Raw genomic sequence first — 18,312 nt, 5'->3', positions numbered from 1 at the left:
TACATCTCCCAGTTCATGTTGACACTGGCAGATGTCAAGATACAAAGTGTAGTACAGAAACCAACACAACATTGTTAAGCAACTACACTTCAATTTAAAAAAGAAAGTTAAAACAAGATACAAAGTTTTTAAGTGCTACTGAAACAGTGATAGCTGGTGGTGGTTTTTTGAAGATACGCAGCTAAAAATGTGAGTGAAAGTGAGTCACTCAGTCGTATCTGACTCTTTGCAACCATGAACTATACAGTCCATGGAATTCTCTAGGCCAGAATACTGGAGTGGGTAGCCATTCCCTTCTCCAGGGGATCTTCCCAACCCAGAGATCAAACCCAGGTCTCCTGCATTACAGGGAGATTCTTTACCAGCTGAGTCACAAGGAAAGCCCTTGTGGTAATTTTTGAAGATTACCAAATCAAAAGATGTTAGTGAGCTGGAAGTTTTGGTATAATTTATCAAAGTCAAAATCAGATCTATTGTTTACATTCAGTAATTAAAATGCTTAAGACTGATGGATTAAATAGGTTTATACTGTATTTGAATTATAAATGGGAACAAAGTTAAAAAAGAAAAATCACATGAACCAGTAAAACACATTACAAAGGCCCTAAGACTAATGTTATGAGATTAGGTGAAAAATTTTCACTTGAAATAACAATTCTTAAAGGTAAGTTATTTAAGATCCAGATAAAATCGCCTGTCACAGAGGCTCCTCTTCCCCACAAAGGGCTGACGTGAGGCATAACTCTGCCTCTCACCAGCAGAGAACTTGGGCAAATCTTTTAATCTCTCTGTGCATCTGTGTCCTTCTCTGAGAAAGGGGCTAGTGACAGAAGGTGGTTGTGAAGATTAAGTATGCTGCCTCATGTAAGACGCTTAGAACAATGCCCAGCAGACTAGGTGCTATCCATAAAATTTAGTTTATCATCATTTGCTAACTGAACATACCTGATGTGTTGGTGATAATTCAGTGACCATGTAGGAATCAACAATTTGCTAGAATGACACTTAAAATTAGGAAAGTCAAGGAGAACGGTTTTCCCAGAACATAAAAGGACATACTGAAAACCGGGGAATAAATACCCATTAATTTCCCCTTTGTCTTAAAACTTTTAAGAGTGTGCTGAATGTAGGGGTAATTTCCCATAAAGCAAAGTAGCAAATACATCTTTATTTGGGAAAAACAGAGTTGATTAAATAGCCACGTCAAAGAGTCAGTTTACTGGCAAAAAGCTGTTACAGAAAGATGCAAAGCATCCAAGTCACATGACTTAAATTTGTGTATTTTATGTCACTGAACTATGCACACATTTCCAGACCTTTTTCTCCTTGAGAGGCACTGTCTTCCATATCCATGTAAGGAAAACAGTTATTGTTTTAAAATCTAATCATTGGTTTATCTGAGTAACTCCTGGCAAGGATTAAGGGAATTATGCAATAAGAATCGTGTCCTAATTAGGCCCAGTTGAATTTGTAAAATTCCGAACAAAGCATTGAGTTTTTTCTCCACTTCTATTAAAACATCTTGATTTCAGATGAGGGGTAAGGTTTCTGTAGTAAAACTGTCTTGATCATTTTAAATATTATGTATGTTACTTTATTTAGCTTGTCTGTGGAGGACTGATCTCTTTTTAACATCTGGGTGAACATCGAAATGCCAGTCATAAATTGGTTGAGAGCCAAAGTAGACAAGGAGTGTCTCTGCTGTTTTCCATAAAGTCAGCAATACGCGTGTACCTATCTTGGCTGGAAATATGATATTGGTGCTACTTCATTAGCATGGTTCCTTTAAGTGGAATCCCAGTAGAAAGCTTTGAGCTTTATATTAATGTTCTCCAGTATTCTGTATGCTCAGCAGAGCTGATTCCGATTTGGTGAATTTAACAAAACCCTGGAGCTGTTCCGGGCTTGAAGAGGTTATTTTTGTGGGATACTGAATGGGCTTGGGAAAAGCAACAGCAGCATCTAGATGAAATGTTTTTCCTAAGGCAAGAGTTTTCCCACTACCCTGCCACCCCCGTTGGGCTTTCTCAGTAATCTGAGAGTAAATAATGCTCCATGCCCCTCAATAACTATTATACTTTGGTCTTAATTCATTAGCAACTCCTTTGCAAAGGAAAATGTGGAATCTTATTTCTCCAGAGTCTGATAATTTAGAGAAAGAAAAGACAAAGGATAGGGTAAGTTATATCATAAGACAAATAATAATAAGAGAACAAATATCTACTTGATAATCTTTTATAAGTGAAAACTAGTTGCTAGGTTTTACTCAACAAAGTATATTAATCTAATTAAGAACTGAACAATGTTCTAATTATGTATTTTCAGAAGAAGCTGTTTAAAAGTTTTGTATTGCTGGTCTTATGAGCATCCGGTTATACATAACAAAAGCAGATGAAACAAGTTTGGTCTAAGAACAGAATTTCAGTTTTCCAGAGAGAGCACATACTATCTGAGCGCTTAAACACACACCACACTCAGGACTCCGGAGCAGGGTCACACATATATGTCCTCTGCACAGCAGCATGGGCACACCTCGGAGATTATCAGAAGTGCAGAATCTCAGGCCCCATCTCAGGCCCGCTGCATCAGCTGGAGGGTTGGTTAGCTCCCCACGACAACCCAGCTCCTCGTGGTGGTGGTGATGTAGCGCCCTTAGAGGGACCAGAGGCATCTGCATTTTAAAACTTCACAGTAATTTGGTGGCCACTCCTGGTTAAGAATCCATCCCTTAAAATTTAACTAAAATTTTTGACACTTTTCCCGTTATAGTCAATAAACCTTTACCCTTACTCGCTATCCAATTTGTTTCACAGTACAGGTTGGCAGGTCGTTCCAGATTAGAAAAACATGAATGCTCACTTTTCCCTACTAAATAATTTGACAGCCTGATCTACAGAATTTCTTCTCTCTTCAAAAGAGCGAAAATAACTGTCCATTGCTATTAGGTTCTAATGTTGTTTCTTTTCCAATTTGCTGCCATGATGCCACTCCCTCCCCTACCACCATGAGAGTTCTGCTTGAATTCTTAGCTTAAATAATAAAACATTTTAATTTACATCCAAAAATTTGTTACATGTTGAAATTCTGGTTGGTAAATAACACATAATGAAAGTAGGCAGGTTTTATTCTGTCTTATTTAAATAAGCAGGCTATATGCCATTTAGCCTTGTTTTTTCCTTAAAATATTTCCATGTATACTGTATTAGACACATTTGAATTAGCAAACATCTGAGTAAAATTACTTTAATTTTGCATTTTCCTGTCTTCAACAAGAACTGAGTGGAAAAACAGGTTTGTAATTATTTTACTTGTAATGTTAAACTAAAATCAAGATTTCACTGAGAGTATTTTTCTGGATGATTTTGACAAAGGTAACATGAAAACCATAAGCCTTTCATCTTTAATTAAGGAAAACAGTGATCTGATTGTTTATTTTACCAAACAGATAAAACATACCTCTGATTTTACTCATCTGTTAAGTATATTTAACCAACTACATTTTTCCATACTCCAAATGGCAATGCCATTTTGAGCCTTCTTAAAACACTGAATTATATTCAAAATTACTATGAATCAATCAATCTCTACCTATTAGGTAAAAGGAAACAGGAACATAAAAATGAAGCCCTTTTATCACCCTCTAGAATATCACATCTAACATCAAGGACGGTGGAGGGAAGCATCAAATAATGTGCACACTGATATGCAGCTTTGAATAATTTTTTATAGTTTATCTTCTAGAATGAACATTTTAAACTTTTGTTTGTTGCCCCAAAGCAACTATGTTAGGGTTATATATAGCAAGACTACTTCTCAAAATGTTTGGGATTTTCCTTTAGAACTCTCCAATGTGTAAGCCACATAAGAAAATCAGTTTCACTAGCTAGTTGTTACCCATGTTACTGGGACTAAAAATGACATTTACTGGTCTGAACACCTATTCACTCCCACTTAGCTCTAAATTAATTTTGGTGATTTCAAAAAATTAAATCCATCTCAAATGGAGAAGGAGTTAGTTATTACTACTAATGATATTTAAAGGAATGTATCATAGGACCATTCCAAAATTATCTCAATAAAGACCATCACTACTGGAATAAGGGTATAGATACACGTAGATGAGTCTAAATGTGACTCATTTAGATGGGAAACACATGGTCAATTTGTTAAAAATCACATCAAAAATCATAATTTATGAGGTCTACCTAAACCCCGTTCTTTAGAATCATCCAGGAGAAAATGAAAATGTGTTTTTCATAATAAGCAAACCTAAATTTCTAGTTATGCAATAAAAATAGCATAATTAAGGCAATTAAAGATATTACCTTTATTTTACAAAATTACACTGTGATTTCACACACTGTTGAAAACAATGACTATTTAATTTGTCTAAAGACAGCAATAGTTCCTGTTTCACTTTATAATTAAGCTTCAGTTTAGTCCCAGAAAATAAATAATAGGGTAGATTTTTCTGTATCTGTCTACTGGAAAGGCGTCTCAGAGGATGAAGGTCAAATAAAGCAGATAAAAAAGAATATGTTTAGATATTGACAGCTTGTCCTCAGACTTTGGTTAAATTTGGCTTCTCAAAATTCTGTACTCATATCCACAGAAGTAAATTTCTATTTTAGTAGCCCCAGAAGAACTGGACAAGAGATTTTTAGCTATAGTAGTAACTAGCAAATATTTTGCTAAGAGTGAACAAGAGCACAAGTGAAGACATTCACAAGAACATTTTTAATATCTCTGATGTGATGTGAGCTACAAATGAGAATGAAAGCATTATGGCCATTTGATTGCAGGGTGCAGGTGGGCATTAACAGAGTAGTCAACACATCCACCCTGGTACAGGAGTGTAGGTTCATGGGCAAAAATAAAGTGGAGGGGGGTTTAAACACAGAAAAAAACATGAATTTCAGAACATTATCTCTTTCTGTCTGGAAAAAGGAGCTCCCTGACGCATGGGAAGTATCAGTGTGCCCTTCTACTCTGTTATCGGGGGAGGGCGCGCCGCAGCCTCTGGCCACTCATACACATCGGGCAGCAGGGAATCGTACTCGCTTCGCCATATTCTTTCTCTAATGTATTTGGCCTTGTCCTCAGGTTCTGGGTATCGGAAAGCCATTTTATTAGCATACAGGTATTCTGTAACCTGAAAAATAATAAGATTACTGTATGGCTCTGAGTATTAACCTATTTAAGAGAAAAGGTATTATTAAAACACAAAGTAATGAATTTCGAAGGATGGTGTTTTTTTCCAAAATAAATTTGACTCATTTCAAAACATTCAGAAACTATTAGACGATTAAAAATATCTGCAATCTCACCATAAGTTTGATATGTTTTAAAGTGACTTTAACGTCCCCCTCGCCCTGAAATGTCAGCATGTCCTTGACACTGCAGTGACTTTCCGATTTACTGTGTGTGGGTCCAGCAGACCCGCTTGGGTAGCCTGCCCTGCCTGTATCCTTTCCCACAGCCCTGCCAGGACGTGTGTGGGAGACTTGGCTTCCTGGTCACAGCTGATGGGGCTAGGGTGAACATCTAACCCAAGTGAGCCAGGTGTTTTTGCTCTACAATTTCGATGAAAGGACACAGAAATTATTACAAATTAGGTGTTGGACACTAGAACTATAAGGTGAAGTAAAGTGAGCGCTGGAACCTGCACATGGTAATAACTCAGCACCACCATCACTGAGTGTCAGGCATGTTTTTATGTGCTCTACATGGGTATCTCATTTAATCCTCCCAAGAACCCTATAAGTACTATTACTCTTCTTCTCATTTTATACATGAGAACAACAAAGTCTGAGGAGTTTAAGTAACTTGCCCAAGGTATTTAAAGTGAGAAATATGTTTCAAACCCAAAGCATTCTGAGACTAGACTGCAGACCACCCTAAAAAGTTAAGTTAGGTACTTCCCACCTAAACTGGCTTGAATGAATTTCTGATCTTTATAGCAAGCCACAGACTGCTGGTGAAGATAAACCCTCTGAGTCTTGGTTATGTTGTAAAATGAGGCAGAATGAAAAAGCTTCCTCACAGGGTAGCACAGTATCTGTCATATAGTTAAGTTCTCAAGTTATGGTCTAACTTTAAAAAGAACATAGTGATACGTGGTAGAAAAAAAATTTTTTTTTCAAACAATTATGTCTCCTCCTCTAATATCCATTCTAAATGATGATTACTATTAGTTCTTTCTGTTTTCTAAAAGAAATATTTAAGGAAAAATGATGGTTATTAAAGGTAATCCTTGGTCTTAGGAACTCAATTTCATGATATTTTGTGATGGAAAATGTGTCAAATTCAGTTGACCCTCAAACAACAAGGGGTTGAACTGCACAGGTCCACTTATATGTGAATTTATTTTACTAAATATATACCACGTGATCCCCAGTTGGTTGAATTTGTGGATGCAGAACCTCAGACACTGAGGACCAACAGTAAGGTAATATGTAGATTTTCAACTGCGCAGTCAGCAGCTAACTTTCGCATTGTTCAAGGGTCACCTGTATTGTCTAGTCTAATGCAGGAAACACGTCTGTATCCACTGGAAAGACTGGGGGCAGGGCCTGAGATCGAGTCCTCCTTGGGTGCACAGATGTCCAGCAGGTGACCAGTGGCTACGTGAAGCTGCCCTGTGGTGTGGGTAGTGCTGGGGGACAGACACGAAGCACTGTCTACTCTCCTGATCCCTCGACTCCTAAGAAGGAAAACCTCAGGACACAGGAGGAGGAGGGGGGAAAAGACACAGTCCTGGGGGCTCTGCTCCCATACCATCCCCAAGCACAGATCTTCTTTTTCCGCACATATTACCTTTCGTGTGGACATCCTAGTAATCTAATTGACTGGCATCTTCCAAAATCTGTCCCACCTATAACATTCTAAAGTTGAACTCTATTCATCCAAATGCTGGGCTCTAAGTTCTTCAGCTGTTTTACAATAGTAAGGTATTCAGATTCCTAAGTCTGGCATTTGTGTATCTGTACAGCCTGTCTTAACTTCAAATCTTACCTAATGCCTTTTTCCTATCTATACTCCAGATCAACAGAATTATTTCCTAGGCATATTATTCTTTATCTATTCCCAATCTTTGCTTATTTTATGAGTATTAATATAATGCAACAATAACATTAATAGTCAAAGGGGTAAAATCTTATGATCATCAGTATTTAAGTTGAAAGTGCAGTTGATAAATTCTACATCTAATCCTGATATTTACGAATATCACGGATATTACGAATAGTGGAACTGAGGCCCAGGTTCACTCCCTGGTTGGGGTACTGAGATCCCGCAAGACATGCAGAGCAGCCAAAAATAAAAAAGAAAATCTTAGTAAATAGTAGGAACAGAAGCCTACTTCTTCAAAAAGATTTAAAAAGTACTTATTTTAATCCTTATTAAAATACAAGGATGTGTGCCCTTATCAACTCAATTGTTTAAAACTGCTCTTACATAGCTAGTAATTTAGTAAAATAGGGAAAAAGTGAGTTATATATATTTTTTAAAAAGTCATTTTCAGATGATTCACAATTCACAGATGATTCAACAATTCCAAAAGAATTAACTTTGTTCAACAAAGTTATTTTATCAAAGTTTATTATCAAATAAATTTTATCAAAGTTTATTATCAAATAAATTTATCAAAATACCTTCCCTATATATTAGAAATGATCAGTGAAGAAACATATATGGAAAGGGAAAATGTTATCTTAAAGGATAATGAAAATTTTGAATATCTATGAAAATAAGTAATAAGAGACATGCCACATTTCGATGAAGAAAACAACAAAATTATGTTGAAAAACTTAGAGAAAAACCTTAGTAAATGGAGAGAGAGATACCAAATAGGGAAGAGTCAATACAGAAAGACTCAATTTCACCAATTTATAAACATGATACCGTCTCATAGTTTGCAGGTTTTGAATTAAAAAAACTGACTCAAAAATTCATCCAAAAGAATAAAAAGATAAGAATAGAAAGAAAATCCTGAAAAAACCATAATGATGGTTTCATATGTATAATGTGTAGTATCAAATAGCATACATTAAGTTAAAACAGTGCCTAATAAAAGGCAAATATGGTCAGGAACAGACTCCTAGCAAAGGAAGCAATGTTTGTTTTTATGTTAACAAGAGCAGCATTCCCAATAAGCTGGTGCTGAGACAACTGGTTAACTATTCAGGAAAGCATGTTTCTCTGTCTCATATCATACACTAAAATCTCAGAGGAATTAAAAAGTTTTATGTTATTAGAACATGCAAGTAGATGTTTACGACTTTGGAGAGGGAGAAAGCATTACCATCCATAGGAGGTAAGGAAACAATCCATTAAATAAACAGATCATTCCATTAAAAAAGTGTGAAAAATGTCACTAAGTTAAAATAAATGACAAAGGGGAAAATACCTACACCACAGAAAACAGAAGCATCATTACCCTTAATGTTTAAAGAGCCTACTGTTAGAAAGTAGAAGACAAGTACAAAAGGAATACTATTGTTCAATAAAAACACAAATATTCTTCAATTTAATAAAGTAAATGCTTTACATGAAAATAACATGCAATTAAAAAAATAATTCTAAGTATTGGCAGAATACATTCCTATCTAACAGGGCAGTATAAATCAATACTTTTTTCTGAAAAATCATTTGACAATGTTTATCAGAAGCCTTAACATGTCAATCCTTTTGTTCTTATGATGAGAAATTTACCTTAAGAAAAAATGATCACAAATGCATATAAAGACTTATTTGAGGATGTTCACTGTAATATTATCTAAGGATGTTCACTATAATATTATCTGAGGATGTTCACTGTAATATTATCTGAGGATGTTCACTATAGTATTATCTAAGGATGTTCACTATATTATTATTTCTTATGAAACAGAAGATGCTTAAATGTCCCCCAAAACAGAAATGGTTAAACAAATCATGATCTAACAACAAAGAGAATTCCACAAATATTAATGCTCATAAGAATTATTATTGATTTACATACTACACTTACAATATATTCAGTAGAAAAAATGCAGTGAGAAACCAGTTTTAAAAATAGGCATATGTGACTGCACATGTGTGCATTTTATATGTGTGTGGGAAGGAAAAAAAGGCTAGAAAAAAAAAGACTAGAAGGTATCAAAGGAGGGTTACAAGATTCTGGTAGTAAGAATATGAGCAACCTAAAATTTCTTGTTTGCACTCTCTCAATGTTCCCAATTTTTCTCAAACATGTGTTAGTTGTGTAAAAACACCACTAAAATTTCTATGAAGAGGTATAAATTATTACTTACTTTAATAGCAATGTTAATAGAAACTTCCTGAATATTAGCAAGTGGTGGGTAAAGTCTCCCCTGAGCCAGCTCTTTATCTGTCAACTGACTTGTCAGAGCCTGAAAAGAGAGAAAAGAATTTCATTTTTGTTCGTTTAAATAACAGAGTAATAAGGACTAATGAAATGGGAAAAGGGTTGGGGAAACAGAATAATCCAGGTACATTTCTATCAGGAATACACTTAATCCACTGCAGAAATTAAAATTGCTTTCCACTAAACAGTAAATAAATAATCAGATTTATTTAAAAACTTTTTATCAGATTTAAAGATGTTTTATCTGTGCTGTCACAATTATGTAACCTTTAGATAAGTATAAGATAGGCAGAGAATATATGAAATGATTCACAGCTTGCAATTAAACACTGGGAAAATCATGGTAAATTAATTTTATGTAAAAGGAGAAGGTAAATAAAAAAAATAATGGATGAGTCATTTCCTTTCCATTCATAAGGCAGATTTAACTTATTCTCTGTTTTTAAGATCCATTCATTTTTATAATTCACCCTTTATAAAATAACCAAACAATATTTAAAACCTTACCTTTGCAGCTTCTAGGAACACATGGTCACTAATATGCCGGGTGTTACAGAGAATAACAGCTAAAGCCACACCTGAAATACATTAGTAAGGTCACTTCAAATTATGAAAGGAGTGAAATAAATTGCTAGATTTAAAGCAAATTAATGATAAGCCATCCCTCCCCCAAACAGCTTCTCTGAAAAAGCAGCCAAGAGAAAAGAGAAATCTGAGCACTAAAATCAAATGATCTTTAACTATTACAATTCTCATTTACTAGAAGAAATAAATATCAAATGGCTTTTTGTGATTTAGTTTTCACATTTATCAAATTTACAAATGCATACAATTCATCAACAGTTGTTACAAAAACATTAATTCCCAGTCCCTCTCTAATCTTCTATTTCTTGCTCTACAGAGGTGACTATTTTTAATCCTCTTAGTTGATTATTAGTTTGGTGCAAAAGTAACTGCAGTTTTGCATTGTTGAATTTTGCTGGCTGATACTGGAATACATTCTTAAATAAATGTGGTCTTAAATAAATGTTATACATCGTTTTAAAGTACAGTTTTTGCTTTTTTTTTTTTTTGCTAATGACTTATTACTTGCTGTTTATATTTATTTCAAACTATAGAAATGATGTTATACAAAAAGCAAATTCAAGTGATATTTTTATTCGAGTTCAAAATGGGTTGTAAAGCAGTGGAGACAACAACATCAACAATGCATTTGGCCCAGGAACTGCTGATGAATGTACAGTGCAGTGCTAGTTCAAGAAGTTTACAGAGGAGACAGCCTTGAAGATGAGGAGCGCAGTGGGCAGCCGCCAGAAGGTGACCATGACCATCTAAGAGCAATCATCAAAGGCGACCCTCTCCCAACTACACAAGAAGCTGCCCAAGAACTCAACATCGACCATTCATTCTATGGTCATTTAGCATTTGGCGCAAATTGGAAAGATGAAAAGGCTCAGTAAGTGGATTCCTCCTGAGCTGACCAAAAATGAAAAAAAAAAAAAAGTCATTCTGAAGTGTCACCTTCCCTTATTCTATGCAACAACAAACAACCATTTCTTGATTGGATTGTGACACGTCACAAAAAGTGGATTTTATACAACAGGCAATGACCAGCTCAGTGCTTGGAGAGAGAAGCTCCAAAGCATTTCCCAAAGCCAAACTTGCACCAAAAAAAGGTTATGGTCACTGTTTGGTGGTCTGCTGCCCGTATGATCCACTTCAGTTCAGTTCAGTTGCTCAGTCGTGTCCGACTCTTTGTGACCCCATGAATCGCAGCACGTATGATCCACTATAGGGTCCTAAATTCTGGTGAAACCATTACATCTGAGAAGTATGCTCAGCAAACCAATGAGATGCACCAAAAACTCTAATGCCTGCAGCCAGCCTTGGTCAACAGAAAGGGCCCAATTTTTCTCACAATGCCCAACTGCACGTTGCACAGACAATGCTTCGAAAGTTGAATGAATTGGGCTATAAAGTTTTGCCTCATCCACCATATTCTCCTGACCTCTTCCCAACTGATTACCACTTCTTCAAGCATCTCAACAACTTTTTGCAGAGAAAACCAGCTTCCATAACCAGCAGGAGGCAAAAAATGTTTTCTAAGAGTTCATCAAATCCCAAAGCACGGATATTTATGCTATAAGAATAAACAAACTTCTCACTGACAAAAATGTGTTCACTGTAGCGGTTTCTGTTTTGACTAATAAATATGTACTTGAGTCTAGTTATGTGCACGTGCACTCAGTCGTGTCCGGTTCTTTGTGACCCCACGGACTGTGGCCTGCCAGGCTCCTATGTCCATGGGATTCTCTAGGCAAGAATACTGAAGTGGGTTGCCATTTCCTTCTCCAGAGGATCTTCCTGACCCAGGCTTGAACCCGTGTCTGCTACATTGAAGGAGGATGATTTACTGCTTGACCCATCAGGGAAGTCATGATGAACCTAGTTACAATGCTTTAAAATCCATGGTCGGAAATCGCAATTGCTTTCTCACTAACCTAATAACATTTCTCTCTCTCACAGCTTGCCTCTATTTCTTCTAACTGACTATTAGTTTTGGAAATGACGGACTCCTTCCTGTGACAAAGAAATATTTATCTTTCTGGCATATTTCCAGCCTTCTTCCCAATAGAATTAGAGCATAATTTTGGTTGAATCAATATTCAGTGTTTATATTATTATGACTTCCTTCATAAGTGCTATTAACAGTTGGGCCATGTATTAACACTGTATCTTAACTTTTCCTCTTCTGCATAACTTTATTTTCCCTGAAGTTACTGTCTTTTTGTTTTTCCTTTTTGAGTACTTAAAATTATTTCATGCTGAGACACTCATTAATTTAGTTGTCTCAGTCATCTAGTAATTTCAACTACCTCACATCTCTCATTTCATCCCCAGAATAAATCTGCTGAAGCTCCAACCTGGCCTCGTTGCTCTCCATCCTAGATACGGAGCTACTCCTGGAAACTCTTCATCTTCATGCAGATTCCCTTTGCTTCTAAGTTGAGTCCATTTCCTAAGCCTCACTTCTTCCTAGTATTTTTGTTCCTCCCTTTTTATGGTAGGCTGTACTCTCCAGTGTTTTCTAAAGAACAGTATAAGGGAGATAAATTTTTTTTTTCTTTTTTGGGAGATACATTTTTTTAAATCTTGCATTTTTGAAGAGCCCCCACCAGTCCCTCAACACGCAAGCACACGCATACTTTTACTACCTTCTACTTATTTGATAGTTTGTCTGGGTTTAGAATTCTAGTTTGGAAGTAATTTTCCTTCAGAATTGTGACACATTATTTCAATACCTTCCAGCTTCCAGCATTGTTGTTGATAAGTCTGGTGACACTGTGAATTCCAGATCCCTTTCCTGTGATTATCTTTTTATTTTTGCATCTCCGGAATTATGTAGGATCTTTTTTTTTCTTTTGTATCTAATGTTCTGTAATTTCACAATGATGTGCCTTGAGGCGTGTTACTCTCACCCACCATGTCTGGCACATGGTAGGTAGGCCCTTCCCATCTGGAAATCTGGATCTGGGGAAATGTTAACAGTCTGATAATTTCCTTCCCTCCTTTTTTTCTTTACTCTCCTTGAAATTTCTTGGGCCAAGATCTGTTGTCTTCTTATATAGTTTTGTCTGGTTCATGTTCCCTTTCCTCTTTCTTGCCTTGGAATTAAAAAAAAAAAATCATTTCACTTTCTCCCTTCATATTCTCTTATCATAGCTTGGAAGTTTCTCCTAGCTTTCTAGTGGTTATCCTCAAATTTGTAACACACATCCTGATCAAAAGTTTCATGCAAATTTTTAATTTACCCTCCTGCCAGGCAATGGAAGTATCTCCTTAACAGTTTAACTCTATGTAACCCATAAGTTCTTATTATTGTGTATTTTGTCTATGTATTTTTCAAAATCCCGTATATCATTACTGCTTTCCCCTATATATATGACATTCTTTTTGTTTAACTCAAATAATCACAGCTTTTTTACCCTTCACTCTTTCCTAAATCTCTGCACTTCTAGCTGGAATTATATTTCCTTAGTCTAAGGAATACTCTTTAGAATTTATTCTACATTTTTACATGTCTGCAGATAGATGGTGAATCCTTTTTTTTTTCTTCTTCTAAAAAATCTTCATTGTTTTCATTCTTGAAAGATCTTTACACTGTGTAACGAGTTGAGCTTAACAAAGTATTTTGTAAAAGCCACTTACACAGATCACTCCACTGCCTTCTGGCATCTTGCTGCTGTTAGGAGTCAGTTGTTGGTCTAACAATTGTTGCTTTGAAGGAAACCTTTTTTTCTGGCTGCATGCATAGTCTTCTCTTTGTTGCCATTTCTTGAAGCCTCATGATAATGTCCCTAGATGTGGATTTCTTTTTATTTATTCCATGCGGATTTCACTGAGCTTCCTGAATATTATGTATTGATGTCCTTTGTCAGGTCTAAGAAATTCTCAGCCATGAAGCCTGTAAATATTGCCTCTTTTTCATTCTTACTCTCAGCTTCCTCTGGACCTCAATTAATATATTAATATTAATTAATATAATTATTAACATTAATATATCTTCACTTGTTCTTCTGTATCTTCTTTGTTTTGTCTCTTGATTGTTTCTTCTGGTCTATCTTCCAGTTTATTAATTTTCTTTGGTCTAATCTCTACAAGCCTCATTAACTGAGTTAACTTATTGTATTTTTCAATTCTAGAATTTAGTGTTACTTGGCTGAATGCTTTCACCTCAAACGATAAGTGTTGCTTCATAGCACTTGTCTGATGTCTAGAGTTCCAGAGGGTTTGTTGTTGTTGCGGTATCTGTTACTTTTGGCTTATGTTTGTCTTGTCTCTTCAGGTGCCTCATTTCTTTTTTATTTCTTAACTGGGGTTGAATTTGAAGATTTATTTGTAAGAGTAACTTGAGGAGCAGGATACTGTTGTCTTGTACCAGAGAAGATTTCTGTCTGTTTCTGCTGAGCACTTCTGGGCACTGGCAGGCCAAAACAAAGGCTTGAGGTTTTACAGGTAACTTCAAGGGTGAACTATCCCCACACTCCAAGGTACAGTCCTTCAGGGTTTCAGCCCAGAGAAGAGATGGTTCACTAGCAGCCCACCCTCCACAGGCACCAGACTCCAGCTCTTGTCCTCACTTGCTGAGAAGCACAGCTTTACCTATCGGCCACTTTTTCCTCATTAGGAAACCTCAGCCCCTTTTCAGGTTTTATTTCTGTTGTTCATCCAATTATAGCTACTAGAGTACACAATTCAAACAGAGCCTTAAGTTTTTACTTGCTTCATGAACATTCTTTTGGCCAATCTTGTTTTTAAATCCATTTTAACCTCTGCTACCAAGTCATTTTTATGTCTATATTTATAGTCCTAATAACTGTTATTGTTAATTTAGGACAGGGAAGTGTTATAGAAAAGTAACCAACTGTCAAGTGCTCTATTGGTCAAATGCAATATTAAAAATGGCTTTGGTAAGTCAACAGAAAAGTATTCATGTTTTTAAGGCTTTATGCTAGAGAAATACTGTTGGATGGAACAGACTGATTTTGAACACTATCAAGTTCTAGAGATAGTCAATGATGGGAGAATTTCTGTTACAGACGCTATCTCTCAAGAGACAAGCAGAGTGGAACTCTAAGACAACCACAACTACATGGGGGAAAAGGAGGAAAGAGCATCAAGATATTCACAGGCCCCAAATCTTTATTTTAACAAGAGTTACAATAACATGCTGCCTTGATGCCAGTCTTTGCATGCTATAGCTCTACCTGTCATAAAATCTTACAGCTGGCTGCAGTTCCTCAGGGAGAGGCCCACAAGGAGAAAGACACAAGTACAAAGGAAACTCACGCCAAGTCACTATTTTACTCTACATGATTCTTTCATTAAAACGAATAAATGAAGGATCACCAGAAATTGCTGGAAAATAAAACAACACAAAGGAAGAAATATTTAAAAGAATCTTAATAACTCTAGGAAGAGATCTGAAAGGACACTGCTAGCTTTAAAAAGAAAAGTGGCCATTAAAGAGTTATTCTATGAATAAAAGGTTATTGGGAATAAAAAAATAATATTTGACCCTACTGAGTTGATAATGATATTAAGCAATTATTGTTTATTTTCTTTGATGTGATACCAGTACTATGGTTATGTTTAAGTAAAAAAATGTTTTCACTTTTTTAGTGACACATACGGAAGTATTATTAATGAAATTATATGATGTCTCTGATTTGCTTTAAAATAACCCAGTGAAGGTGGAATGGGTGGGAATATAGATTAAACATACCAGCTACCAGTTGATAAAAGGTGGGAGAAGGAAACATGGGACTTCATTCTTCCCTCTACTTTTGTATATGCTTGAAATTTTCCATAATAAAAAGAAGACTGTTGAAAACATACACTAGAAGTGCTAAAAACCAAAACAGATACAGATGAATGAATGAACACCACAGAAATCCCCCATATTACAGAACAAAAAAGACAAGAGGCGAAAATATGAATAAAATTTACAAGTCAAGGACAACAGAGTGATTTGACCATGGTCATCCAACCCAAGTTCCATAAGGAAAAAACAGAAATAATGGAAGGAAATTAATGAGGGAAAATAAAAACAGGAAAAAAAAATCCTTTGGAAAAGAAGATACAGTGAATTGGCCCACTTGCAGACATTCATGATAAATGGAAATAAAGCCCAAACCTGAATGCATTTTACTCATCTTTCAGAAATCCTAAAGGTAAAGAAACATTTTCAAGGACACAAAGCTAGTATGTATAACGGAATGAGAATCTCATCAACACCAGATTTTCTGTCAGCAACACTGGCCACTAAAAGTGAATGGAGAAATGTTTTCAAAGGTCTGACAAAATGACTTTGAGGGAATTTCCTGGCAGTCCAGTGGTTAGTACTGAGTGCTCTCACTGATGGGGCCCTGGGTTCGATCCCTGGTCGGGGAAGTAAACTAAGACCCAGCTAGCCACATGGCACAACTAAAAAGAAAAAGACTTTGAATCTGCAAATCTTTACCCAACCAACTGACAGAAAAAAATAAAGACATTTCATATACATAAAAACTCAGTTTTCATCCACGCTTTATTAAAAACAAAAACGAAAACTTATTCAAAGATGTATTCCATAGGGAAGGGAATGGCACCCCACTCCAGTACTCTTGTCTAGGAAATCCCATGGACAAGGAGCCTGGTGGTCCACAGTCCACGGGGCCACAGAGGATAGCACACAACTTAGCAACTGAACAACAACAACAGAGGAATTTAAAAGAAAACCAAGTGGAGTTTAAACAGCTCAGGCTAACATCAGCAAACAAACAGAAAGGAATAGTGTACATGGGCAAGAGAATCACCACAGAAATGATTTACTGTGGGGTAGGATTAGATGCAATGAAGAAAACAAGCAAGAAATTAAAGGAGGATTCATTACACCTCACACTTAAAAGATTTTGAATGTCAAAAATTTTGTGATATAGAATTGCATGTTCTACTGTATTTATCAAACCACACTCTTTAGACATGAATAATGTATAGTCAGTTAATTTCAGAATCAATCCAAGACAAAACATGGAAAACAACAAAATACAGTGCAAATTTCAAGAATTTCTCTACAATAGAAATATTAACCAACTATAGTTGAGAGATGAAATAAGAGATAAGGAAGCTAAATACCAGATTTTTTTTTCATTTTTCGCTGTGACAAGCTAATCTTAAATTGCTATCTTAAATTGCTCACAAAAGCTCTTTAAGTTCATTATGCAGGGATAAAGCTGACTACTAGGAAAACTAAAAGTAGTAACAGAAATTGAGAGTAGAGAGGAAGCAAGGTAGTAGGAGGCATGTGTGGACTATTACTTAGATACCATAGTTGGAAGTTCACACGTATCAGTCTAGAGTTGGAAGAATCAAGATAAGGGGAGATACGTGTGCCAGTCATGATGGTAACCATCAGAAAGACTCAAAGGAAACCACAGTGGTTAGAGCTTGTAAGTATGATAAGGAGGTATCAAGGGGAGATAAAGAGGGTTAAATGATTTTTTAATATTCTGTTCCTTTTGCATTTTTATGAATCATGTACTATTTTATTTCTATAATAAAAACAAACTTAATGAACAGTATGATTAAATTTTCAGGGGAAATAGAGCACAATGGATTTGCTGAACTCCTTAACTTTTCCTGTACATTTATAGCAAAATCCTATAAATACTGTTGTTTTTCAAATATTAATTTCTAAAGAATTTCAAGAAGAATTTTACTGTAGCTAATCATTACTCTAACATAATGATGGCACTTACCTGGAAATATATATACATTGTTTCCTTGACCTGGTGTAAAGACTTGCCCATCACTGAGTTTCACTGGATCAAATGGACTGCCACTGGCAAACAAACACCTTCCCTGTTGAGTAATGAAATAACCTCAATCTTGTCACTTTATGTAGACTAGAAAATTGAGGTGAATGAAAACAAAATTAAACTCTGTAGTAGACCAACATATTACCTGCATAAGGCACAATTTATTTTAGAACTCAATCCCTTTATTAAAATTCTTATTAGAAAGAGGTTTGTTTTATGCACAGCATCCATTCAAATAAAGTTGAAAAATGTCCATTAATAAACTTAAAACCTGACACTCCTCTTTCCTTTAAAACTTTAAAAATGTGGATGGCAAGAAAATATCCCCCCTAATAATAAATAAAGACTACTATAAACATCTGTGATGAGGGGGAAACATCAAAAATTCTATCGCTACCATTTACTATACACCTGCTGTTTCTGGCTCTGTACCAGGTGCTTTATATGTGTTAACTCAGTTAATTTAACCCACACAAAAGGCTTATAAGATTACCATCATCTCATTTCACTAATACGTATTTTTTTAGATAATGCTTTGTCTGCTTCTCCCTACATCTAAAGATGTGTACTGGGCTTCCCAAGTGG

The 18,312-nt window shown here is 35.8% G+C and overlaps 1 protein-coding gene across 2 annotated transcripts in view; it reads right to left on the bottom strand.

The window, feature by feature from the left end:
- Positions 1–4,310: 4,310 nt before the first annotated feature.
- ME2 (malic enzyme 2) overlaps positions 4,311–18,312 on the bottom strand; it is a 49,384-nt gene continuing 35,382 nt past the window's right edge. For both annotated transcript variants that reach the window (XM_043443894.1, XM_043443895.1), the window contains 4 exons: positions 17,668–17,770; positions 9,875–9,945; positions 9,294–9,392; positions 4,311–5,152 (listed from right to left, as the gene is read on the bottom strand). In XM_043443894.1, the coding sequence (XP_043299829.1) occupies positions 4,985–5,152; positions 9,294–9,392; positions 9,875–9,945; positions 17,668–17,770 (441 nt within the window). In that variant the 3' untranslated portion in view covers positions 4,311–4,984. The remainder of the gene's footprint in view (positions 5,153–9,293; positions 9,393–9,874; positions 9,946–17,667; positions 17,771–18,312) is intronic.

This window comes from Cervus canadensis, chromosome 23, assembly GCF_019320065.1.
Source record: "Cervus canadensis isolate Bull #8, Minnesota chromosome 23, ASM1932006v1, whole genome shotgun sequence".
NCBI lineage: Eukaryota > Metazoa > Chordata > Mammalia > Artiodactyla > Cervidae > Cervus > Cervus canadensis.
Note: the sequence above shows the minus strand (reverse complement) of the source record. Positions and strands in the feature narration are given on the sequence as shown.